The following is a 25,779-nucleotide window of genomic DNA, read 5'->3' on the forward strand; positions in this document are numbered from 1 at the left end:
TCACAGAACAGTTGAAAGGCCTTCAACTCTAGATCCATGTGACCCGATGATGATGTGTATGTATAGGCACACGCTCTGGTAAACATACCCACATCCCCATACAGAAAAGAAAACTTTTACATATGCCGATTCTTGCCTTAGAGATGAAGAATGTTGAATATGAACTGAACTGACAGCTATTCTCACAGACTGTGTAGAAGGTGATACAAATCAATCATTGAAGCCGTCTCTATATTACATCATCTCTATCATCCTCACTTGGGAAGCATATGGCAGACTAATTTGACTTTTACGTTTTAACTTTGTACCTTATTTTTTCTATATTTTACTCATCTCTGTTTTCTTTTTAATCTGAGAAAGTTCTATTCTTATTGTGGTGTGTGTGTGTGTGTGTGTGTGTGTGTGTGTGTGTGTGTGTGCAAGGTAGGAGATGAGAGATGGAACACAAGTTGTAAGCATTTATGAACTACCACACTTGGGAGTTGAGATTGAATTCAGGCCCATAAAAGAGTTCCTTTTTTTTTTTCTTTTTGGAGCTGGGGACCGAACCCAGGGCCTTGCGCTTGCTAGGCAAGCGCTCTACCACTGAGCTAAATCCCCAACCCCATGAAAGAGTTTATTAGCCATCTCTCCAGCCTCTCCTTTTTAAATGTCGAAAGATATCATTCTTTATTGCTAAACTTACTCCATTTATTTTTCTTTTTTCTAGATTTTGTGCTTTCCAAATTTATTCAGTTCTGCCCAGATCAGAACCCCTGTTAGTATGCAGGTGCCAAATATTTATTCACGCTCTTTTTCATAGGGAAGTGATTGGTAAAAGAACCTTTGTTCTTTTACCTAAATTTTCAACATGAATCTGTATAATATTGATGCAATTTCTCAAATTCTAATGAAAACAAAACAAAAACAAAACAAAGGAATATATACTTCATTAAGCCCAAGCTTATGAAGAGTGTTCAGATAATTTGAGTTCATCTATGATAAGATGAATCATTTAGATAAGAATAAATTGAAATTTCTGGCCTCAATATGAAACTGAAAAGAAAGACTAGTTGATCCATAGTTTTCTGTAAGTGGGTAAAGATACCAAGAACTTTCAAATGTGAAATATAATTAAATCTTCACTCATGCTTACTACCAAGATATAGAATATTGAAAAATCAAACCAGATAAAAAGAAAAATAACATATAAAATGTATTTTTACTTTTTAAAGACTTTAAATTACGCATTTGCTACTGACCTAGTGCAATTTAACTAATTTGAAAAGACTTGAGTAACAGACTAACCCATAAGGCTAAGAGTGATTTGACTGGAATCTCATTCTGCCTTAGGATTGTGTTTTGGTCTGTCATGTTTATAGCATAATTTTTGTCTTCTAATATTATTTAATATTTATAAATTTGAGCCCATCAGCTCAACTAGGTTTGAAAGTAAAATAAAATAAATTTCCTTACTTTAAATAAATTATTAGCTTCCTATTAAGATAATGTACAGAGTTTCACTTTAATTAACATGACATAAACAACCAACAAATATTCTACATTTGCCTAGTATCAGTATAGCACTTTTAAGGAAGTTAAAGAGGATTTTTCTAGCAAAAGTGTTAGCGTCTGATATAGTATGGTTTGGATTTTTAATGAAATTATGAAAATTGTAGATATACATTTCTAAGAAGAAACAACCATTAAGCTCCCAGCCAAATACTGTTCTACACTTACAGATATTATTTTTCTACTTGTTGTTTCCATTTTAACACTCTAATCACCATAATATTATTTTAGGTCATGAAATACCCTTTTAACGGTTGTATTTTAAGGAATAGTCTTTAATTCCAATATTATAAATACATTTTCAATTAAGAATACAACAACTCTTTTGCCATGATGCAAAATTAATTGAAAGAAGCTTGAATTAATTATATCAGAACACATTTTGTCTTTAAAACTAAATCTCCCATTTCAGACATCTGTAAAATAGTTCTTGACGGCTCAAATATTAGCTTCTAAAGTTCTATACATATCACACTTAGTTATTTAACATTATTCATTTATTATAGTGTACAGTTTATATTCAGTATGTATTGTATGTGCTTTTTATAAATATATCATGGTGAACTAGCAAAATAGATATGTTTTCCTTAAATGTATTTAGCAAACTGTTTTGAGGGGCAAACAGATATGCCTGAATTTATCATATTGCAGTGACACAGGAATAACCAGGATGCCCTGGTGTCATTGTTGTCAGATTTCATGGCAGATGGTCTGCTTCTAATTAGTACATGATATTCAAAGGAAGCTCCACTTTCATCACTTTCTATAATTAACAGTCCCTTATGACAAAATACCTTGTATATACAGAAATCGTTTTTTCTCTACTAGAGGAAGATCCCTTCAATTCTACCATCTGAAAATGTGTTGCAGATGTATTTTGAAATACTAGGCAAAACCCACATAGTCGAACACTCATCAGCTTAACCTTTGTTTGTGTTTCCAGCTTTCTGTTACTGTGTTTGATATTCTGAAATATTAAAAATGAAGAAAGAGGACACAAAGCCTTTCATAATTCATTTATCAAAAATGAGTCACATTTATCAAAGAGAACAAATAAATCAAACAGCAAAAATTCATTTTTGAAATGTGAAAAAAAGATAAAACATTTTTTCTTTTAAAAAAAATCATCTCCTGATGCTTTTTTAAAAGCAGTATGATAAAACTCTCATCATTCATTCTGTCAGAAAAATAATAGTTCTTGCAGTATCTTAGAATATAGAACATTGTGTGTGTTTGTGTGTGTGTGTGTGTGTGTATTATAAAATACATGTTTAATGTGATTGCTTAACACTTATTTAGAATTAGGAATATCTCATTATATTATGGGGTTATAATGAATGGTGATCATTCTCCTACTTGGTAATGTTCCTTTAATGGTGATGTCCTCACTGATATAGGTGTGTGTGTGTGTGTGTGTGTGTGTGTGTGTGTGTGTGTGTGTGTGTGTATGTGTGTGTGTGTGTGTGTGTGTGCATGCACACACATGGTATTTGTCTTTGTAGCAAATAAATTCATTTTATTATTTATTTTATCAGATACATTAGAAAACTATTATCTTTTGGGGACTTTTAGATAATCTGCTTGCTTCTTGATTGTTATGAGAACAACTACAAGGAATGACTTGTGAGCTCTGTTTTTCAGATATGGCAATTCAGACACAAAGAAGCCAAGAACTCCAACAATTTAGTAGAATCCTTAAATGTTTAACGTGTAGATGAAATGCTGACAGGAGCTTGAGCTAGTCATCTCCTGAGAGGTTCTGCCAGAGAATGTCAAATATAGAGGCGAATGCTAGCAGCCAACCATTGTACTGAAAAAGGGGGCCCCAATGGAAGAGTTAGAGAGAGGATTAAAAAAGTAAAGGGGTTTGCAACTGCATAAGAATAATACCAACCAATCAGAGCTTCCAGGGTCTAAACCACCATCCAAAGAGTATACATAGTCAGACCCATGACTGCAGCTGCATATGTGGCAGAGGATGGACTTGTTGGGTATCGTTGGGAGTAGAGGCCCTTGGTCCTGTCAAGGGTTGAGGCCCCAGTGTACGGGAATGTCAGGGCAGGAAGTTCAGAGGGGTAGGTGGGTGGTTGTGGGTACATCATCATAGAAGCGGGGAGAGAGAGTGGGTTTCTGGGTGGGAACTCAGAAAAGGGGATAACATTTAAAATGTAAATAAAAAATATTCAATATAAAAATAAAAATGCTTTCTACTTAAAGTTAGGGAATGGGTAAGAATGAGCTTCATTTGTTATTTCTATTTAAGTGGGTGGGGCAACAAGACAATAATTTTGAAAGTCATCTGAATGGAAGAGAAAGAATTAAAACAATATCTTTTTGAGTATAAAATAATCTTATACATATTCACTCATAAAACTATTAAACATTAGAATTAATAAATTAGTAAACTAAATGTATAGAAATATACAGTATGTATATTAGTCAATACAGTAGGATAAATAAAACTAAGAACAATTTATTTATGGAAATTCTTAATAATGAAGTTTCTATTCTTTATGATGAGCACTTATTTAAACTTTTGTTAAGTAAGTTGAATATTTTGTCAGTTGGAGATAGTGTCCTTGTATTTACAATATGAGAGGCTAGTTCAAACCAAAGTTCTTGGGAGTGGACTAAGAAGCAATCAAAAATATCAGACAGCCTTCATATTCTCACATAGCAATCATTCTTTTTGGCAGCTTATTCAATAATACTGTTGATAATAAAATATTTCACATACAGGTAAAGTATTATGTCAAAAATAGTAAAACAAATAAGATTCTCTTAAACTGTGTTAGCAATGCTGACAATCAGAACCTGTGGTTTTTTTTTATCATTACATTCTTTGACAATTTTATACATGTATTTAATGAATTCTGACAATGTTCCCCTCATGCCATCTCCTCTTTCTTCCATTGCTGTCAAATATTCCTCCTCACCCCATGGTGTTTGCCTATATTCATGTCATTTTGTTTTATTTTGTTTTGTTTTATGACCCATGATGCTTAAGCAGGACCATCTGTGTGACCATGGTTTTGGAGCTAGCCATTAGAGCCTGGTGAGCTCTGCAGTGGGTCACAACTGAAGATAATTACTCCCTTACCTCCTTTGAATCAATCAGTAGCTAATAGTTCAGCAGGGAAGGGTGGATTCCAATGAGCTCCTTCTGGATTGATGACTACTGAGAGGTTCAGTGTTCTGAAAACCCAATGCAGGCAGTGGTAGTTGTTGTAATTCATGTCTGAAATGGGTGTGAAATTATCAGAAAACAGCATTTCATAGTCAAGCTCCTTATGACTTTATCCTTACATTTTATTCTACTCTCCTTTCTGCAATGTTTCTTAAGCCTCAGAGTGGAAGAATAAACCCCATTTACAGAGTTGAACACTCAGTCATCCCTCATTCTTAGTATCTTTATTAGTCCAGAGTCTGTGGATTTCAACATTCATTGGGAAGAAAAACTTCACTGATTAAAGCAGAGAGGATTATTACTCTATTGATAAAAACATAAACATTTATAATGCAGTTACTCAATCTGTAACCTTAGCTAAACAATAATAAATTCCTTGCACCTCTGTCCAAGGCATATGATCTTTTCCACCAAGTGTGCTTTCATTGACATAATAATTCCAGAGATGAATTTTCTTTTATGAAGTGGACTCCAATCCAATTAGAGTGCAGTTGTTTGCCCAACAACTGTTTTGCCACTAATGTAGCAGCAAAGACATCTTCCATTGACAGTTGATATTATAGTTGGCAGAAATGACAGGTAAGTAAGATTATGGATGCTCTTTCTTCCCCTGTAGCCTGTACAGTGCCTTCAAGCACTAAAAGTTAGCTTACCAAACCAGTTCCAGCCTAATTTCTCTATTTTATTTATAGATTAATAATGCTGTTGATTATGTCTTACAGAGAATTTCTGTAGAAAAAAACCTTTTTGTATGTGGAGAATCATTTTCCAGACATCTTTTTTTTTTAAGATATAGTTTAAGAGAAAACCCTAGCCAAATGTTCCTGAAACTAATTACTGCATAGTACCATGGGTTGCAATTCTTTTAGGTGTCATCCAAAACTCCAGTTAATTGATTATAAACGATCAAAAAAATTAGGGCTGTAACAAAATTAAATCTTTAAATGTATTATATCTTTTATTTCTTTAACATGGAAGTATAAAATGAAACATTTTCTTCCACATGTAAGAGGGTCCATGTAAATATATAGAGATATAGATGTATAGATATATCTTCTCTATCTATGTATCTATATCTATGCCTATCTCTCTGTATATATAAATGTATGTGTACATATTTATAAATAAATATATATATTACTAAATATATTCTCCTCCATTTGTATAATGTTACTCATGCATGTTTTACAATACACAGAAATCTGATCATTCTTAAAAATGTGAAATTGCACTTACACTACTTTGTAGCAGTGGGTTTTTGTTCATACAACTTTAGGGACGACCACCAAAGATCTGCTCATCCCCAAAGACCACTGAAACCAGATTTGATGTAATCAACAAAAGGACTTTTATTTCAAGCGCGCTGGGGTCCACAGTCATATGCCATGTGGGGGTAAAGGACATCGGACAGCTTTTTTAGGGTTTACAACAAAGCCCACGCATCACAAACCAATCATTTCATTGCATCAAGAGGTCGCGTGGTGCGAGCCAATCAATTTGTACCACTCCATAGTTTCTAGACCAATCAATTTAAATTATCTGAGCCCGCGCTCCGTGGACCAGTTAGTTTCCTATAGTCTCGGAGGTTTGCATTTGCGCAGGCTCCGGGGGTGGGGGTGGGGGTGAGGTGACAGATTGCAATTAAGACAGGTCACAAGGGATTTCCTTCTATGGAGCAAGCAGTTTACAGAAGCTAGAGAAGGAGTTAGAGAGCTCATTTCCTGTTCTTACTAGACTTGATCATGTACTGAAGGGCCTATCTTATGCTCTTTAACCTAGTTCCATACAGGGCAGGGGCTCAAGAAAAGTGACCTTTTACCTACTTACTGGCAGAGAGCAGGGTCTGGAATTTGGGGTATTTAGGGCTTCTTAGGGGTGAGATAGCATTTTAGCATTTCTAAACTTCTGACTTCTTGGCTGCATTTCTCATTCTTTCAGTCCCCACTTCTTCTCTCTTGTTAGTCGTTCTAATCTTAGAACTGGGAGAATTAAAGTTCAGCTTCCTTGCTTTTTGGAAGGCCCCTGTATTGTTGTCTAAGTACCATGATCTGGACCACGTTCACCCGTTCTCTGACAAAAGTGATAAACCTATTAATTATGTAAGGCCCAACTAAAAGCAGCAGGAGCAGAATAGACACAACATTTTTCCTTTAGTGTAGCACACAGACCTCCCTCATTAAGGAATAATAGGTCTAGTTTTTTTTTTTTTTTTTCTATTCTGAAGGATTGCCTCTGAGAGGGTGATTAGGGATTCTTGGAGGTCAGCTAAAAAGTCTTTTTTACTCTTTCTATATCTAAGAGTCAATGGCAGCCCTCAATTTCCCAAAAGTCTTATGTTGCAGGGCAATAGCAGATGTCCAGTAGCTGCTCCTGCAGCACCTAAACTGAGCCCTAAGATAATTGCCAAGTAATTCTCAACTCTTTTGTGTCTTACTAAATCTTTAGCATCAGGATTCCAATTTGGGCACTATCAGAACCAACACACAAAAGTCATGACTGCCTTTTAGAACTTCTAAACTTATACAGGTTGTGATCCCTAAGGCATAGTCCCAAGAAGTGTTAGGAGTACTAACATGTGCAATGTCTTCATAGAAGGCATTCTATTTGCAATAGAAATCAAGCCTACCCCCACACCTACGATTGGGGGACTTATCTCAATGGAGCCAGGGCAAATGTAAAATTCTTGTTTCCAAAGCGCACTCCTCAAGTGAGCATTAAAGCAAACCCCACCAGTCACATCTCTGATGTATCCACTTATCTGACTTGCAGATCCAGGGAGCATTTTAAAGATCTGAGTGTCCCTCTAGGTCCCAGCTCCCAGCCCCAACAGCTAGTACTCGGCTGGTGAGGGCTGAGACTTAACGGCTGTCAGGATGGTCTGCAGCACCAGGTAAGGTCCTTTCTAGCGAGGCTCAAGTGTCTGGGCTCGGTGTTGTCATATGTAGACCAAGTCTCTGACCTGGAACTGGTGAGATGTCTCAGGGGTTTTAAAAAAGCCTATGTCTCAGCATATGCTGCTGCCAGCTAACACCACACTTCTTTCTGTATCACCTGTAGGTCTTTTAGCCTGGCATACAAATCGTAATTACTATGACATGTTGGTTCAATAACATCATCTAATACAGTCAGAGGAGCTAAGGCCCTATATAAGATCTCAAAGGGGGTAAGACTGAATCTGGAAGGGGTATTTCTTGCTCTGAAGAAAGCAAGAAGGAAGGAGTGCCACCCAGTCTGTGCCAGTCTCCCTAGTCAATTTGGTCAGGGTCTCTCTTAGAGTACTATTCATTCTCTCTACCTGTCCTGAACTTTGAGGTCTGTAGATGCAATGTAATTTCCAATCGGTCTTTAAATACCTGGCCACACCCTGACTTACCTAGGCAACAAAAGCAGGGCTACTGAATGATCTAATTACCTTGGGGACCACAGACCTCAGGAAGATTTCTTCTAATATCTTCTTGGCTGCCATAGTGGCTGTTTCCTGCTTGGTAGGAGAAGCCTTAGCCCATACAGAGAAAGTATGTACAAACACTAGAAGGTATTTTTAACCATATTTTCCTGGCTTAACTTCTGTAATTTAGACATCCCAATAAACTCCCTAAGTCTCTTTGCCCTGTTTCCTTGCTAAGCATTCACTTGCTGACATACTTTACACCTTTTTACTGCCTCTCTGGCTAAAATCCTAAAGTCTATTACATTTGTGTTAACTACTTGAATAAGTTTCTTACCCCTAAATGAGTCCATTTGTGTATTTGGCAAAGTGAGTCTTTTGTTTGTTCTTTGGGGAGTATAGCTTTCCCCTCAAGTGGGCCATTGTCCTTCCTCTTCTAAGCAATTTTGGCCTTTTCTTGTGTTGTACATTCTAAGGGACATCCCTTAGTTAGATCCCCACTCCCAGTGAGAGACTCTTGCAGGCCAGCAAAAAGGATAAGCTCCTGCATAGCCATTTCTCGAGGCACTTGATCTGCTTTGCTATTGCCCCATGTCACTGAATCCTTCCCTCATGATGTCCTGGGAAATGAATAATACTTGCAGTTGTTGCCTTTATCAGGGCATCCAAGAGATGGCAAAGGCATCTGCGGTGTTGATGTACTGGCGTGTAGAGATTTGTCTAACCCAGGTGACATTTGTGTTGTCCACCATGGCAGCACCCACTCATCTCTGACCTTTATGAAGAGAACTGTTCTTGTTTGTAGACAAGGTAGCCTCAGCTTTCAGTAGGAGTCCATGGGCTTCTGCCAGTACTTGACACTCGTGCTATGGTGGCCCCAGGTCAGGATTGGGCAATAAGGTGACCAGATTGCCCCCAACTGATGGAGAATCTAGTCCATGTCAGCTGACCAGTGGTTCCATCTTCTGGGACATTCCATTCAAAGGAAAATGATTTTTGACTTTGGGGTACCCAGCTCAGGCAGAAGAATGCAACTTTCAAGTCTAAAATGGTGTACCAAATTCTGGAAGGTGGCATAGAACTCAAGAGTGTAGGGGTTAGGCACAGTAGTGCTGAAGTCAGTCATTCTACCACAGTTTAAGTCCTGGACTGGGTGATAATTGTTAGTGCCCAGCTGGCAGCAGTGGTGTGTTCCATGTAGAATGGCACTAAGCCACACATTTCCCAGCATGAGGTACTGGTGCACTGAGACAGGGTCAGACTGGGTCTTAAGCTCCACATACACAGTCTGCACATACAGATACACATGGCCTAACCCAGCCACTTCAGCCCACACAAGCCATATTGGAGAGCAAATTTCTCATGAGCAAGGGATAGGGGTAGTCAGGAATGACCATAAACTAGTGGGTTACCCAGCCCACACCAAGGTCCACTGTTCTTTGGGTAGTCCATGAGTATTGTTTGTTGCTGGTAGCCCCCTGTACCCAAAGTCCTTTGATGGACACTGGTTCACTTGGGCGTAGGAACACAGAGTGTTGGGCCCCCATATCCACAAAACCCTGGGTGAGCTTCCCCTCTATCCTGAGGCAGTCCCTGACCTAGTGCCCCTTTTCCTTGCAATAGGCACACTGATCTTTAGCCAGGAATTCTCTTCTGTTGCCAGGTATTGTCTTCCTAGTCTCTCTAACTACTGTGGCCAGTATAAGTTCCTCTCCTGTCTTTTAGCTCTCTAACTTCCTCTTCTTTCTGTCTTCTTTCCTCTTTCTCTTCATCAGTCTCTCTGTTATGATATCTTCAGCATCTTCCTCTACAGCTACTAGGTGCTGTTCACTTATGTGCACAGACGCTGAACCACACATCAACCTTACTTTCTCTGCAACTTGTACTTGCTCAGAAACTTAGGTTAACCCCTCAAGGTTAACTTTCTCTTTATATCTTTAGCTGACTGGTCTATGACGGCCACAATAACAGTGGCCTTCTGTTCTCCTGCTGTAGGATCGAAGGACATGAACTGAAGGAAAACCTCCATCGAACATTCCAAGAATGCTGAGGGGAATTCTGTCTGCCCCTGGACCATTTCCCTTACCTTAACCAAATTGGTGGGGCATTTTCTAGCCCCTTGGAGACCCAACATTCGAGCCTGATGATAGAACTGGCGCTCCCTACCGTCAGGCATATTGAAATCAAAAGGCAAGAGTGAGGGCCTTTCATTGTTTCTGTGGAGTACATTGTTTCTGGGTTCTAGTAGGATTCTGTATTTCCTCGGTAGTAAAGAGGACCTGTAACAGCTACTAACAAGCATCTCAAGTGGGCTGGTAAGATAAAAAGAGAGTCTAGAAAATAAAGGTCCTCCGAAGAGGACAAATAGCATTCAGTCACACAGCTAAATGAGGGGTAGCATGAAAGTGGTGTCTGGGGTCCCTGCCCTACGGCTCCTTGTTGTATCCAAGGCCACCCCCCCTCCCCTCTACTTCCCCTTCCATAACGTTCTCAATTGGGGCTGAGGTTACAGGCAGGGCATTAGCAGGGGATACCTGGGGCATCACAGCTGGATGGGGAGCAAGTGTGGGAGGGTATGGAGGTTGGGGACCCGAGAGAAGCAGGTCAGTCTGGAGGTCCGGATAGATCTCCTTTTTATCAGGCTTGTCTATCTTGTTGCCCTTTTCAACTCCAGACATTCCACCAAGGGCCAAGACCTCAGTCTTGTGGCTCCCTGAAAGTTAAACAAAGGGCCGAACCCATGGAGGGGAAGAGAGAACCACATCTTCCCAAACCAGGATGTAGGGAATCTGGTAAGGGTGGCCGGAAGGTCCCTGTTGAAAAACCTTACTCTTAACTCGGCTCACCTGCTCTAAGGTCTGCCACTTAGATCCCTTTACCTCCACAGATAGATTGTGAGCCCTTGTTCTAACTTCAGTCCAACAGTGATTGTCCCATTGTCCATTTGTCACACAGAAAAACAATCAAAAGATTAACAGACAAAAACAGAAGTGCTCACAGAAACAAAAAAACTAGCAGCTGCAGCGAGATCACCACAAAACCAAAATGATTCAGACCAGAGCTTCCATGAGCTCACCAAAGACAGATGAAGGGGAGCAAATTCCACTTCACTCCTCCTTTCCAACCAGAGACAGATGAAGGGGACCAGATTCTGTTTCACTCCTCCTTCCCAACAGGCATCAAAGACAGATGAAGGGGAGCGGATTCCACATCACTCCTCACTCCCAAAGGGATTCTAGCGTGTCCCCTATGAACCCTTCTCCTCTTGGAGCATCCTCCAGGGCTGTGACCTGTGATGTCCAGCACATCTGCTTGTCACAGCTGTAAGCCCCTCATGGGACCCACAGCGAACACGACCACTGAGGGGCCTCCAACCCCTCTCCAGGCCCCAGAAACAAACTGGTAAAAGACAAGACAGAAAGTAACACAGGACACAAAACACAGAACACAAACTTTGTTCAAGCATAGCTGCGTACCTGGTGTACATGGGTCGGGGATGAGTTGCATCCTGGACGAGGCCCCAAATGTTGGACCCGAAGGATCACCACCAAAGATCCGCTTGTCCCCAAAGACCACTGAAACCAGATTCGGTGCAAGAGGACTTTTATTCCAAGCGCGCTGGAGTCCACAGTCATAGATCACATGGGGTAGAGGAGGGCGGACCCCGAGTGCAGTATTGGGACAGCTTTTATAGGGTTTCCAACAAAGCCCGCACATCGCAAACCAATTATTTCATTGTATCAAGAGTCCACGTGGTGCAAGCCAATCAATTTGTACACCTCCATAGTTTCTAGACCAATCAATTTAAATTATCTGAGCCCGAGCTCCGTGGACCCATCAGTTTCCTATAGTCTCAGATGTCCGCATTTACTGGGGCTGGGGGTGGGGGTGACAAATTGCAGTTAAGACAGGTCACAGGGCTTTCCTTCTATAGAGCAAGCAGTTTACAAATGCTAGAGAAGTGGTTAGTCAGCTCATTTCCTGTTATCTTACTAGGCTGGAATCATGCACTTAAGGGCCTATTGAAAAGAAAATTATACGAATTCTAGGCTTAAAAATATAAAAATTAGGGCTCGGGATTTAGCTCAGTGGTAGAGCGCTTACCTAGGAAGCGCAAGGCCCTGGGTTCGGTCCCCAGCTCCGAAAAAAAGAAAAAAGAAAAAAAAATATAAAAATTAAAAGAATAAACCCCAAAAGGCCACAGACCCAGGGCTAAGCCCTGCAGCCAGGACTAGCAGGCCATAAAGATAAAGGAGCACAGGAAACACTGTCCAGGCAGGACTGGCAAGCCATAAAGAAAAGGAATGCAGGAACCAGCCTGAGTTAATGGGACTGATTCATGGGACGTCTGGCAGAAAGACATCTCCCCCCAGCTCACTCAGGGCCATCCTCCAGACCCTGATAAGCCCCTGACTTCTAACACGTACTCTTTCTGCTTTGTTCTCACTGCTATGTTTGAATGAGCCAATTGTATGTAACCACGCCAAAACCCCCTAGCTTTCTCTATATAAACCTCTGACTTTTGAGTTTCGTGGCCGACACCTCTGTCTCCTGCGCGGGATACGTGTCGGCCCGGAGATCTCTGTAATAGGTCTCTGTAATAAACCTCGCCTTTGCTTATTACATCCAAAATGGTCTCTCTGTGTCTGGGGTCTGCGATTTCCCAAGACTTGAGTAAGGGTCTCTCTGCGTGGGATTTTTCATAATGGGGGCTCGTCCGGGATCTTCGCGACCACCCCAGACTCTGAAGACCCCTTGGAGGTGAGTTGGATGTTTGTCTGAGTGTTTCTGTGTGAGCGGCGCCGCAATTGTCAGTCTGTGTCTGTCTCTGTTTTGGTTCCGCCGTGTGTGTATATGTGTGTGTCTTAGTACTGGTCAGTGTTAAGAGGGCAGATGGGTATTCCTGCCCTGTGTTAAGAGGGCAGATGGGTATTCCTGCCCTGTTCTAAGAGGGCAGATGTGTGTTCCTGCCTTGTGCTAAGAGGGTGGATGTGTATTCCTGCCCTGTGCTAAGAGGGTGGATGTGTATCCCCACTCAGTGCAGCTGCCTTTGTGGTTTGTGAGGACCCTCTGGCTGCGGAAGCGGGGGACGCCCCGGGGCCCGCAGGCTGCAGCCCCTGGAAGACGTTCCATGGGCAGAGAACAGTCGGAAGAGCCCGGCTGTGGGCAGTCAGGAGGACCTGACTGTGGTTTTCTGGAACAAAGGAGACAGAGTGCTCCTTAGTGTCTGCTGTCTGTGTTCTGTTTCTGTGTTTGGTGTTCTTTTTCTTTGCCATGGGGCAGACTGTGATAACCCCTTTGTCTTTGATGGTGGACCATTGTACGGATGTTAGGACAAGAGGACACTCTAAAATCCTGTTGGGAGGTGGAATCAGATGGTCCATCTCATCCCAAAAGCAGCTAAGGTTAAGCTGCAGTTTGGGCCAGGTACTAAAGGTACCAGGCATCTGTGAAAATTGGTTATAGGATGCTTTGTCTTGGTCTCGTTTGTCTGGCTTGTTTTCTGTGGTATTGTTGAGTGTCCTTTTGGCTTTTGTTTCGTTTTTGAATTTTAGACTGACGACTGTGTTTGAATTTGGACTGATGACTGTGTTTGAAATCTTGGACTGACGACTGTGTTTGAAATCATGAAACTGTTTGCTTTGTTCGTCAAAGAGTTTTACTTGGTCCTCTTGGTGCTTAAGTTAAAAGTTAAAAATAATTTGCTTGAGAGAAATTGTTTTCTGCCAGGGAGTTTTGTCTTTCTCTCTTGAGCCTCCTCCCCAAGGAGAGATGCCCCTCCCTTTACTCCCCTTGATCAGCCTAGCTGCTGTTAACAGTTGTGTAAACAGACATTAACAAAAACCTTTAGGACAAAACCGCTGGTAAATAAAAAAGTTCCCCAGATTAGGCCTCCGGTATAAAACAAGTATAGTGAGTAAGAAACTTAATTTTATGGACCCCGCTCTAGTGGAGGTGTGTTGGTTGATAGCCAACGTTAATTTTTTAAAACATAGTGTTTTATCTGTGCTTGTGCTCCCAACACACAGTAAGGGGGAGCGAAATTAGCTGCGGAGCTGCTGCAGCGAGCATGGGGACTTCTCAAGTCTCACCCAATTTTTCTGGCTCTTCAGGAGCTGTTTAAAAAGAAAAGGCTTGAGACACCGCCGGAACCTGAAAGAAACAGACCGGATAAACAGTTCTCTGCACCCAAATCCCGTGGGAGGGAGAGCTAAACCTTCAGAGAGGCAGACAAGCCTGGGAAACCAGAAGTGACTGCTCCCTGCACACACATCTCGGACGCCAGAGGAAAAAACCAAAGACCATCTGGAACCCTGGTGCACTGAAGCTCCCTGAAGGGGCGGCACAGGTCTTCCTGGTTGCTGCCGCTGCAGAGAGCCCGTGGGGAGCACCCCACGAGCGAACCTGAGCCTCGGGACCACAGGTAAGACCAAATTTTCTGCTGCAAGAAAGCTGCCTGGTGAGCTTGGGACACAGGAAAGCAGAATTTCTCTAGGACCGGGCACGTTCTGTGTTTACCGGAAGTCCCACACCCGCGGATCCCGGCCCGCAGCAGCTCTCTGCTCCCAGACCCGGTGAGAGAGAGACCCAACCGCCTGGTCAGGTGGGCACTCCTGAGGCTGCAGAGCGGAAGAGACCACCAACTCTGCTCACCCCTGCCCACATCCCTGGCCCAAGAGGAAACTGTATAAGGCCTCTGGGCTCCCGTGGGGAAGGGCCCAGGAGCGGCAGGACCCCTGTGCCTGAGACACCGCTGGAACCTGAAAGAAACAGACCGGATAAACAGTTCTCTGCACCCAAATCCCGTGGGAGGGAGAGCTAAACCTTCAGAGAGGCAGACAAGCCTGGGAAACCAGAAGTGACTGCTCCCTGCACACACATCTCGGACGCCAGAGGAAAAAGCCAAAGACCATCTGGAACCCTGGTGCACTGAAGTTCCCGGAAGGGGCGGCACAGGTCTTCCTGGTTGCTGCCGCTGCAGAGAGCCCGTGGGGAGCACCCCACGAGCGAACCTGAGCCTCGGGACCACAGGTAAGACCAAATTTTCTGCTGCAAGAAAGCTGCCTGGTGAACTCAAGACACAGGCCCACAGGAACAGCTGAAGACCTGTAGAGAGGAAAAACTACACGCCAGAAAGCAGAACACTCTGTCCCCATAACTGACTGAAAGAGAGGAAAACAGGTCTACAGCACTCCTGTCACACAGGATTATAGGACAGTCTAGCCACTGTCAGAAATAGCAGAACAAAGTAACACTAGAGATAATCTGATGGCAAGAGGCAAGCGCAGGAACGCAAGCAACAGAAACCAAGACTACATGCCATCATCGGAGCCCAATTCTCCCACCAAAACAAACATGGAATATCCAAACACACCAGAAAAGCAAGATCTAGTTACAAAATCATATTTGATCATGATGCTGGAGGACTTCAAGAAAGACATGAACACACTTAGGGAAGCACAGGAAAACATTAATAAACAAGTAAAAGCCTACAGAGAGGAATCGCAAAGATCCCTGAAAGAATTCCAGGAAAACACAATCAAACAGTTGAAGGAATTAAAAATGGAAATAGAAGCAATCAAGAAAGAACACATGGAAACAACCCTGGATATAGAAAACCAAAAGAAGAGACAAGGAGCTGTAGATACAAGCCTCACCAACAGAATTCAAGAGATGGAAGAGAGAATCTCAGGAGCAGAAGATTCCATAGAAATCATTGACTCAACTGTCAAAGATAATGTAAAGCAGAAAAAGCTACTGGTCCAAAACATACAGGAAATCCAGGACTCAATGAGAAGATCAAACCTAAGGATAATAGGTATAGAAGAGAGTGAAGACTCCCAGCTCAAAGGACCAGTAAATATCTTCAACAAAATCATAGAAGAAAACTTCCCTAACCTAAAAAAAGAGATACCCATAGACATACAAGAAGCCTACAGAACTCCAAATAGATTGGACCAGAAAAGAAACACCTCCCGTCACATAATTGTCAAAACACCAAACGCACAAAATAAAGAAAGAATATTAAAAGCAGTAAGGGAAAAAGGTCAAGTAACATATAAAGGGAGACCTATCAGAATCACACCAGACTTCTCGCCAGAAACTATGAAGGCCAGAAGATCCTGGACTGATGTCATACAGACCCTAAGAGAACACAAATGCCAGCCCAGGTTACTGTATCCAGCAAAACTCTCAATTAACATTGATGGAGAAACCAAGATATTCCATGACAAAACCAAATTTACACAATATCTTTCTACAAATCCAGCACTACAAAGGATAATAAATGGTAAAGCCCAACATAAGGAGGCAAGCTATACCCTAGAGGAAGCAAGAAACTAATCGTCTTGGCAACAAAACAAAGAGAATGAAAGCACACAAACATAACCTCACATCCAAATATGAATATAAAGGGAAGCAATAATCACTATTCCTTAATATCTCTCAATATCAATGGCCTCAACTCCCCAATAAAAAGACATAGATTAACAAACTGGATACGCAATGAGGACCCTGTATTCTGCTGCCTAAAGGAAACACACCTCAGAGACAAAGACAGACACTACCTCAGAGTGAAAGGCTGGAAAACAACTTTCCAAGCAAATGGTCAGAAGAAGCAAGCTGGAGTAGACATTCTAATATCAAATAAAATCAATTTCCAACTAAAAGTGTTCAAAAAAGATAAGGAAGGACACTTCATATTCATCAAAGGAAAAATCCACCAAGATGAACTCTCAATCCTAAATATCTATGCCCCAAATACAAGGGCACCTACATACGTAAAAGAAACCTTACTAAAGCACAAAACACACATTGCACCTCACACAATAATAGTGGGAGATTTCAACACCCCACTCTCATCAATGGACAGATCATGGAAACAGAAATTAAACAGTGATGTCGACAGACTAAGAGAAGTCATGAGCCAAATGGACTTAACGGATATTTATAGAACATTCTATCCTAAAGCAAAAGGATATACCTTCTTCTCAGCTCCTCATGGTACTTTCTCCAAAATTGACCATATAATTGGTCAAAAAACGGGCCTCAACAGGTACAGAAAGATAGAGATAATCCCATGCATGCTATCGGACCACCACGGCCTAAAACTGGTCTTCAATAACAATAAGGGAAGAATGCCCACATATACGTGGAAATTGAACAATGCTCTACTCAATGATAACCTGGTCAAGGAAGAAATAAAGAAAGAAATTAAAAACTTTTTAGAATTTAATGAAAATGAAGATACAACATACACAAACTTATGGGACACAATGAAAGCTGTGCTAAGAGGAAAACTCATAGCGCTGAGTGCCTGCAGAAAGAAACAGGAAAGAGCATATGTCAGCAGCTTGACAGCACACCTAAAAGCTCTAGAACAAAAAGAAGCAAATACACCCAGGAGGAGTAGAAGACAGGAAATAATCAAACTCAGAGCTGAAATCAACCAAGTAGAAACAAAAAGGACCATAGAAAGAATCAACAGAACCAAAAGTTGGTACTTTGAGAAAATCAACAAGATAGATAAACCCTTAGCCAGACTAACGAGAGGACACAGAGAGTGCGTCCAAATTAACAAAATTAGAAATGAAAAGGGAGACATAACTACAGAATCAGAGGAAATTCAAAAAATCATCAGATCTTACTATAAAAACCTATATTCAACAAAATTTGAAAATCTTCAGGAAATGGACAATTTCCTAGACAGATACCAGGTATCGAAGTTATATCAGGAACAGATAAACCAGTTAAACAACCCCATAACTCCTAAGGAAATAGAAGCAGTCATTAAAGGTCTTCCAACCAAAAAGAGCCCAGGTCCGGACGGGTTTAGTGCAGAATTCTATCAAACCTTCATAGAAGACCTCATACCAATATTATCCAAACTATTCCACAAAATTGAAACAGATGGAGCACTACCGAATTCCTTCTACGAAGCCACAATTACTCTTATACCTAAACCACACAAAGACACAACAAAGAAAGAGAACTTCAGACCAATTTCCCTTATGAATATCGACGCAAAAATACTCAATAAAATTCTGGCAAACCGAATTCAAGAGCACATCAAAACAATCATCCACCATGATCAAGTAGGCTTCATCCCAGGCATGCAGGGATGGTTTAATATACGGAAAACCATCAACGTGATCCATCATATAAACAAACTGAAAGAACAAAACCACATGATCATTTCATTAGATGCTGAGAAAGCATTTGACAAAATTCAACACCCCTTCATGATAAAAGTCCTGGAAAGAATAGGAATTCAAGGCCCATACCTAAACATAGTAAAAGCCATATACAGCAAACCAGTTGCTAACATTAAACTAAATGGAGAGAAACTCGAAGCAATCCCACTAAAATCAGGGACTAGACAAGGCTGCCCACTCTCTCCCTACTTATTCAATATAGTTCTTGAAGTTCTAGCCAGAGCAATCAGACAACAAAAGGAGATCAAGGGGATACAGTTCGGAAAAGAAGAAGTCAAAATATCACTATTTGCAGATGACATGATAGTATATTTAAGTGATCCCAAAAGTTCCACCAGAGAACTACTAAAGCTGATAAACAACTTCAGCAAAGTGGCTGGGTATAAAATTAACTCAAAAAAATCAGTTGCCTTCCTCTATACAAAAGAGAAACAAGCCGAGAAAGAAATTAGGGAAACGACACCCTTCATAATAGACCCAAATAATATAAAGTACCTCGGTGTGACTTTAACCAAGCAAGTAAAAGATCTGTACAATAAGAACTTCAAGACACTGAGGAAAGAAATTGAAGAAGACCTCAGAAGATGGAAAGATCTCCCATGCTCATGGATTGGCAGGATTAATATAGTAAAAATGGCCATTTTACCAAAAGCAATCTACAGATTCAATGCAATCCCCATCAAAATACCAATCCAATTCTTCAAAGAGTTAGACAGAACAATTTGCAAATTCATCTGGAATAACAAAAAACCCAGGATAGCTAAAGCTATCCTCAACAATAAAAGGACTTCAGGGGGAATCACTATCCCTGAACTCAAGCAGTATTACAGAGCAATAGTGATAAAAACTGCATGGTATTGGTACAGAGACAGACAGATAGACCAATGGAATAGAATTGAAGACCCAGAAATGAACCCACACACCTATGGTCACTTGATTTTTGACAAAGGAGCCAAAACCATCCAATGGAAAAAAGATAGTATTTTCAGCAAATGGTGCTGGTTCAACTGGAGGGCAGCATGTAGAAGAATGCAGATCGATCCATGCTTATCACCCTGTACAAAGCTTAAGTCCAAGTGGATCAAGGACCTCCACATCAAACCAGACACTCTCAAACTAATAGAAGAAAAACTAGGGTAGCATCTGGAACACATGGGCACTGGAAAAAATTTCCTGAACAAAACACCAATGGCTTATGCTCTAAGATCAAGAATCAACAAATGGGATCTCATAAAACTGCAAAGCTTCTGTAAGGCAAAGGACACGGTGGTTAGGACAAAACGGCAACCAACAGATTGGGAAAAGATCTTTACCAATCCTACAACAGATAGAGGCCTTATATCCAAAATATACAAAGAACTCAAGAAGTTAGACCGCAGGGAAACAAATAACCCTATTAAAAAATGGGGTTCAGTGCTAAACAAAGAATTCACAGCTGAGGAATGCCGAATGGCTGAGAAACACCTAAAGAAATGTTCAACATCTTTAGTCATAAGGGAAATGCAAATCAAAACAACCCTGAGATTTCACCTCACACCAGTGAGAATGGCTAAGATCAAAAACTCAGGTGACAGCAGATGCTGGCGAGGATGTGGAGAAAGAGGAACACTCCTCCATTGTTGGTGGGATTGCAGACTGGTAAAACCATTCTGGAAATCAGTCTGGAGGTTCCTCAGAAAATTGGACATTGAACTGCCTGAGGATCCAGCTATACCTCTCTTGGGCATATACCCAAAAGATGCCTCAACATATAAAAGAGACACGTGCTCCACTATGTTCATCGCAGCCTTATTTATAATAGCCAGAAAATGGAAAGAACCGAGATGCCCTTCAACAGAGGAATGGATACAGAAATGTGGTACATCTACACAATGGAATATTACTCAGCTATCAAAAACAACGAGTCTATGAAATTCGTAGGCAAATGGTTGGAACTGGAAAATATCATCCTGAGTGAGCTAACCCAATCACAGAAAGACATACATGGTATGCACTCATTGATAAGTGGCTATTAGCCCAAATGCTTGAATTACCCTAGATCCCTAGAACAAACGAAACTCAAGACGGATGATCAAAATGTGAATGCTTCACTCCTTCTTTAAATGAGGAAAAAGAATACCCTTGGCTGGGAAGGGAGAGGCAAAGATTAAAACAGAGACTGAAGGAACACCCATTCAGAGCCTGCCCCACAGGTGGCCCATACATATACAGCCACCCAATTGGACAAGATGGATGAAGCAAAGAAGTGCAGACCGACAGGAGCCGGATGTAGATCGCTCCTGAGAGACACAGCCAGAATACAGCAAATACAGAGGCGAATGCCAGCAGCAAACCACTGAGCTGAGAATAGGTCCCCCGTTGAAGGAATCAGAGAAAGAACTGGAAGAGCTTGAAGGGGCTCGAGACCCCAAAAGTACAACAATGTCAAGCAACCAGAGCTTCCAGGGACTAAGCCACTACCTAAAGACTATATATGGACTGACCCTGGACTCTGACCCCATAGGTAGCAATGAATATCCTAGTAAGAGCACCAGTGGAAGGGGAAGCCCTGGGTCCTGCTAAGACTGAACCCCCAGTGAACTAGACTATGGGGGGAGGGCGGCAATGGGGGGAGGGTTGGGAGGGGAACACCCATAAGGAAGGGGAGGGGGGAGGGGGATTTTGCCCGGAAACCGGGAAAGGGAATAACACTTGAAATGTATATAAGAAATATTCAAGTTAATAAAAAAAAAAAAGATAGAACAGATAAATAAACATAATTAAAATCTTAAAAAAAAAAAAAGAAAAGGCTTAAGATAAAAAGAAACACTATAGAGAGATTTCTTAGTGAATTACTACACCTTGGTTCGCTATCTCTGGGAATCTCACAGTAGACAGCTGTGATAAGCTGGGGAAGATTTAAATTTTGCTTGGGAACAAGGAATCTTAAAGGCGGAGTTTCAGCCGGTATGGCACTTAGTGCGTAGCTGCCTAAAAGATCAGAAATGCTGTCAACAGGCTATAAAAAAGGGACAGGCTGTGTTAGAAATGCTACAAGAAGAATGATCTAAAAAGGCTGAGAGTGAGGTGAGGGAAGACTCTAAAAAAAACAAGAACAAGAAAAAAAATTTCTGCTTTTAGTGGCCAGACCTTCAACTCTTGCTCACAGAAAGAGAGTGCTCATTAGAAGTTCTTTAAGGAGCCTGCCTTATCTGCTGGCCCTATTCCAATGGAGGAGCCAGTCTCCAGCATTAAATTACTTTTCTCACTGGTCATCATTAGCATGGTGAATGCCTTTGATCCTATCCCCCCCCCCCCCCCCGCAGCAGCAGCCAGTTCCTGCCCCTGTGGTCGAAATGTCCCAGGTTGGGGGACAGAGAAGCCCCTAAAATAGTTTCAAAAAATCTACAACAAACTGTAAAGAACTTTGTTTTGTTTTGCCAGTCAAAATTTTGAATTCAGGCTTTGGCTGTGGCCAAGGTCAGGATTAATGTTTTCTTTTCCATGGGCCCTTAGCCCACTGAGACAGTTTGGTGAAGGACTACTACTGCAGTCCTGATATTCAGAGACATGGAGAGAGCTATAGTTTTTTTTTTTTTTTTTTTATTAAAGGTTGGTACTATAGTATTAACAATCTCTTTATTAGATGTAAGAGACAAGAAGCCTCAGGTGAACTGGTTTCAATTCTTTTGTCAGCTGCTTAGTATCTAACACCCAGATTCTAACATCTCTCCAGCCTTTTGTTATTAGTTGTTACTGGAAGCCTAGTGCCATTTAGAGGATGGGTCTCTTGAGCGATAAAGCCACTGAGCTGACACTAAAGGGAGGTACTCCTTAAGGGAAAATCTAAGTCCAGAGAGACAACCGGTAACAGATAGACTGCCCCTCTGCTCACTTTTCTGTTTCACAGACACAAGGTCTTTTTGTCCAAGAAAGCCTCCTGGCTTAGCTGTGTGACTAAATGCTATTTGCCCTCTTCAGTGGACCTCTATTCTCAAGATTCCCTTGTTTTTTCACCATCCCATTTAAGATGCTTGTTAGTAGCTATTACAGGTCTTCTTTATCACCGAGGAAAGATGGAATCCTACTAGAGGCCAGAAAAAATGTTCCAGACATGGATAGAAGGCCCTCACTTCTGTCTGCTCTCTTCAGACGCCTGAAGGTAGGGAGTGCTCCAGGTCTGCTGCCAGACTCCAAGGGTGGGTCTCTGAGGGACTAGAAAATGCCCCACCAATCTGGCTAAGATAAGAAAAGGATAAAGAGAATGTTACAGAAATTTAAAGGGTTAAGTTAAGTTGCTGAGAGTTAGTATAAGTTACAAAAAAAGTAAGGTTAAAAAAGAAAGAGGTAAAAAGAACAGGAAGCTAGAGAAAAAAAGAGAAAAAAAAGAAGAAGTTAGAGAGCTAAAGAGAGATAAAAGACGAGAGAGGAACATATACTGGCCACAGTAGTTAGGGAACCTAAGAAGATAGTACCTGACAACAGAAGAGAATTCCTGGCTAAAGATCAGTGTGCCTAATACGAAGAAAAAGGACATTGGGTCAGGGACTGCCCCAAAAAGAACAAGAGGGGACACTGGAGAGCCTCTTGGTGCTGGCTATGCACAGAGATAGAAGGGAAGCCCGCCCAGTTGTTTTGTGGATACAGGGACCCAATGCTCTGTGCTCCTATGCTCCAGTGGGCCAATATCCAAAGACCTTGAGTACAAAGAGCTACTGGCAACGAACAATACTTATGGACTGCCCGAAGAACAGTGGACCTTGGCATGGGCCGGGTAACCCACCCACTAATTCATGGTCATCCCTGACTGCCCCTATCCCTTGCTCATGAGAAAATTGCTCTCCAAATTGGCTTGCGTGGGCTAAAATGGCTAGATGAGGCCATGTATATACATATCTATAGACTGTGTATGTGGAGCTTAAGACCTATCTCAGTGCACCAGTAACTGATGCTGGGAGATGAATGGCTTAGAGCTGTTCTGCTTGGAACACATCACTCCTGCCAGCCAGGCACTAACAATTATCACCCAATCCAGGACTTAAACTGTGATAGAGTGGCTGATAGAGTGTCCCAAAAGATGGGACCACTGGTCAGCTGCCATGGACTAGATTCTCCACCGGTTGGGGACAATCTGGTCAACTTGCTGCCCAATCCGGACCTGGAGCCACCACAGCACGAGTGTCAAACACTGACAGAAGCACATGGCTGGAGGAAAGACCTCTGTGACTGGCTGATTGACCCCTGCTGAAAGCCGAGGACCTTGTCCACAGACGGGAACAGTTCTCTTCATGAATGAAGGTCATTCAACGGCCTTGAATGACCGTGGTCAGACAACGGCCCTACTTTCATTGCCAAGGTAAGCCAGGGTGTGGCCAAGTATTTAGAGGTCGATTGAAAATTACATTGTATTTACAGACCTCAAAGTTCAGGACAGGTAGAGTAAATAAATAGAACTCTAAAAGAGACCCTGAACAAATTGACCATGGAGACTGGCACAGACTGGGTGACACTCCTTCCCTCCTGCTCTCTTCAGAGCAAGAAATACCCCTTCCAAATTCAGCCTTACCCCCTTTGAGATCCTATATGGGGCCTCAGCTCCCCTGACTGTATTAGATGATGTTACTGAACCAACATGTCATAGTGCCATAGTAATAATGATTTGTGTGCCAGGCTAAAAGACCTACAGGTGATACAGAAAGAAATCTGCTCACAGCTGACAGCAGCCTATGCCCCGGAGACCCCTGAGACATCCCATCAGTTCCAGGTCGGAAGCAGCTACACTGAGTCCAAACACTCGAGCCTCGCTGGAAAGGACCATACCTGGTGCTGCTGACCACCCTGACAGCCGTCAATTCTCAGCCCTCACCAGCCGTGTACTAGCTGTTAGGGCTGAGAGCTGGGACCTAGAGGGAAATTCAGTCATGTTTGTCCTGGGTTCCATCGAGATAGGTGTGGGGATAGGCTTGATTTCTATACAAATGATGTAACATTACATATGTTAATACTCCTAACACTTCTTGGGACTGTGCCTCAGGGATCACAACCTGTATAAGCTTAGAAGTTCTGAAAGACAGTCATGACCTTGGTATATAGGTTCAGATAGTGTCCAGATTGGAATCCTGATGCTACTTAAGGCTATCTAGGTGCTGCAAGGGGAGCACAAGGACATCTACCATTGCCCTACAATACAAGGCTTATAGAGAATTCAAAACTGCCATTGACTCAGATATAAAAAGAGTGAAAGACTTTTTAGCTGACCTCCAAGAATACCTAACCTCCCTCTCAGAGGTAGTCCTTCAAAATAGAAAAAGATTAGACCTGATATTCCTTAAAGAAGGAGCCTGTGTGCTACACTGAAAGAATGTTGCTTCTATACAGACCATTCAGGAGTAATTAAAGACTCCATAAATAAACTTAGAAAAAGGTTAGACAAAAAACAGACAGAAAAACACATAAGAGATAGTTCAAGAGCTGGTTTAGTAGCTCTCCCTGGATGACTACCCTACACTCTGCTACAGCTGGGCCATTATTAATAATTTTCTTGTTTTTAGTTTTTGGCTCCTGCGTGACAAACAGGTTAATTGCTTTTGTTAAAAATCGAGTGGGTGCTGTGCGGTTGATGATTGTGAGACAACAGTACCAGTCAGTTAGGACAACTGGTGAGACCAAATAAGACATTAAAATTAAAGACAATCAAAATTCTAAGATTAGAATTATTTAGTAGGAGAAGACGGGAATGAAAAGAAAATTATACGAATTCTAGGTTTAAAAATATAAAAATTAAAAGAATAAACCCCAAAAGGCCACAGACCCAGGGCTAAGCCCTGCAGCCAGGACTAGCAGGCCATAAAGATAAAGGAGCACAGGAAACACTGTCCAGGCAGGACTGGCAAGCCATAAAGAAAAGGAATGCAGGAACCAGCCTGAGTTAATGGGACTGATTCATGGGACGTCTGGCAGAAAGACATCTCCCCCCAGCTCACTCAGGGCCATCCTCCAGACCCTGATAAGCCCCTGACTTCTAACACGTACTCTTTCTGCTTTGTTCTCACTGCTATGTTTGAATGAGCCAATTGTATGTAACCACGCCAAAACCCCCTAGCTTTCTCTATATAAACCTCTGACTTTTGAGTTTCGTGGCTGACACCTCTGTCTCCTGCGCGGGATACGTGTCGGCCCGGAGATCTCTGTAATAGGTCTCTGTAATAAACCTCGCCTTTGCTTATTACATCCAAAATGGTCTCTCTGTGTCTGGGGTCCGCGATTTCCCAAGACTTGAGTAAGGATCTCTCTGCGTGGGATTTTTCACTATCTTATGCCCTTTCACCTAGTTCCATACAGAGAGCGGGCTCAAGAAATGTGACCTTTTACCTACTTACTGACAGAGCAAGGTCTGGAATTTGGGGTATTTAGGGTTTCTTAGGGGTGAGATAACATTTTAGCATTTCTAAACTTCTGAC

The 25,779-nt window shown here is 41.8% G+C and overlaps 1 protein-coding gene across 1 annotated transcript; it reads right to left on the minus strand.

Annotated features, from left to right (window-relative positions):
• On the minus strand, positions 1–25,779 carry LOC147994711 (uncharacterized). The gene is made up of 5 exons (XM_087659857.1): positions 24,821–25,779; positions 13,162–13,804; positions 11,603–11,701; positions 10,661–10,839; positions 1–189 (listed from the first exon to the last, which is right to left on the minus strand). Exons 1-5 carry the CDS (start codon positions 24,995–24,997, stop codon positions 1–3), a joined length of 1,287 nt encoding a protein of 428 aa, XP_087515983.1. The 5' UTR covers positions 24,998–25,779.

Source organism: Rattus norvegicus, chromosome 4 (genome assembly GCF_021556685.1).
Source record: "Rattus norvegicus strain SHRSP/BbbUtx chromosome 4, alternate assembly SHRSP_T2T, whole genome shotgun sequence".
Taxonomy (NCBI): domain Eukaryota; kingdom Metazoa; phylum Chordata; class Mammalia; order Rodentia; family Muridae; genus Rattus; species Rattus norvegicus.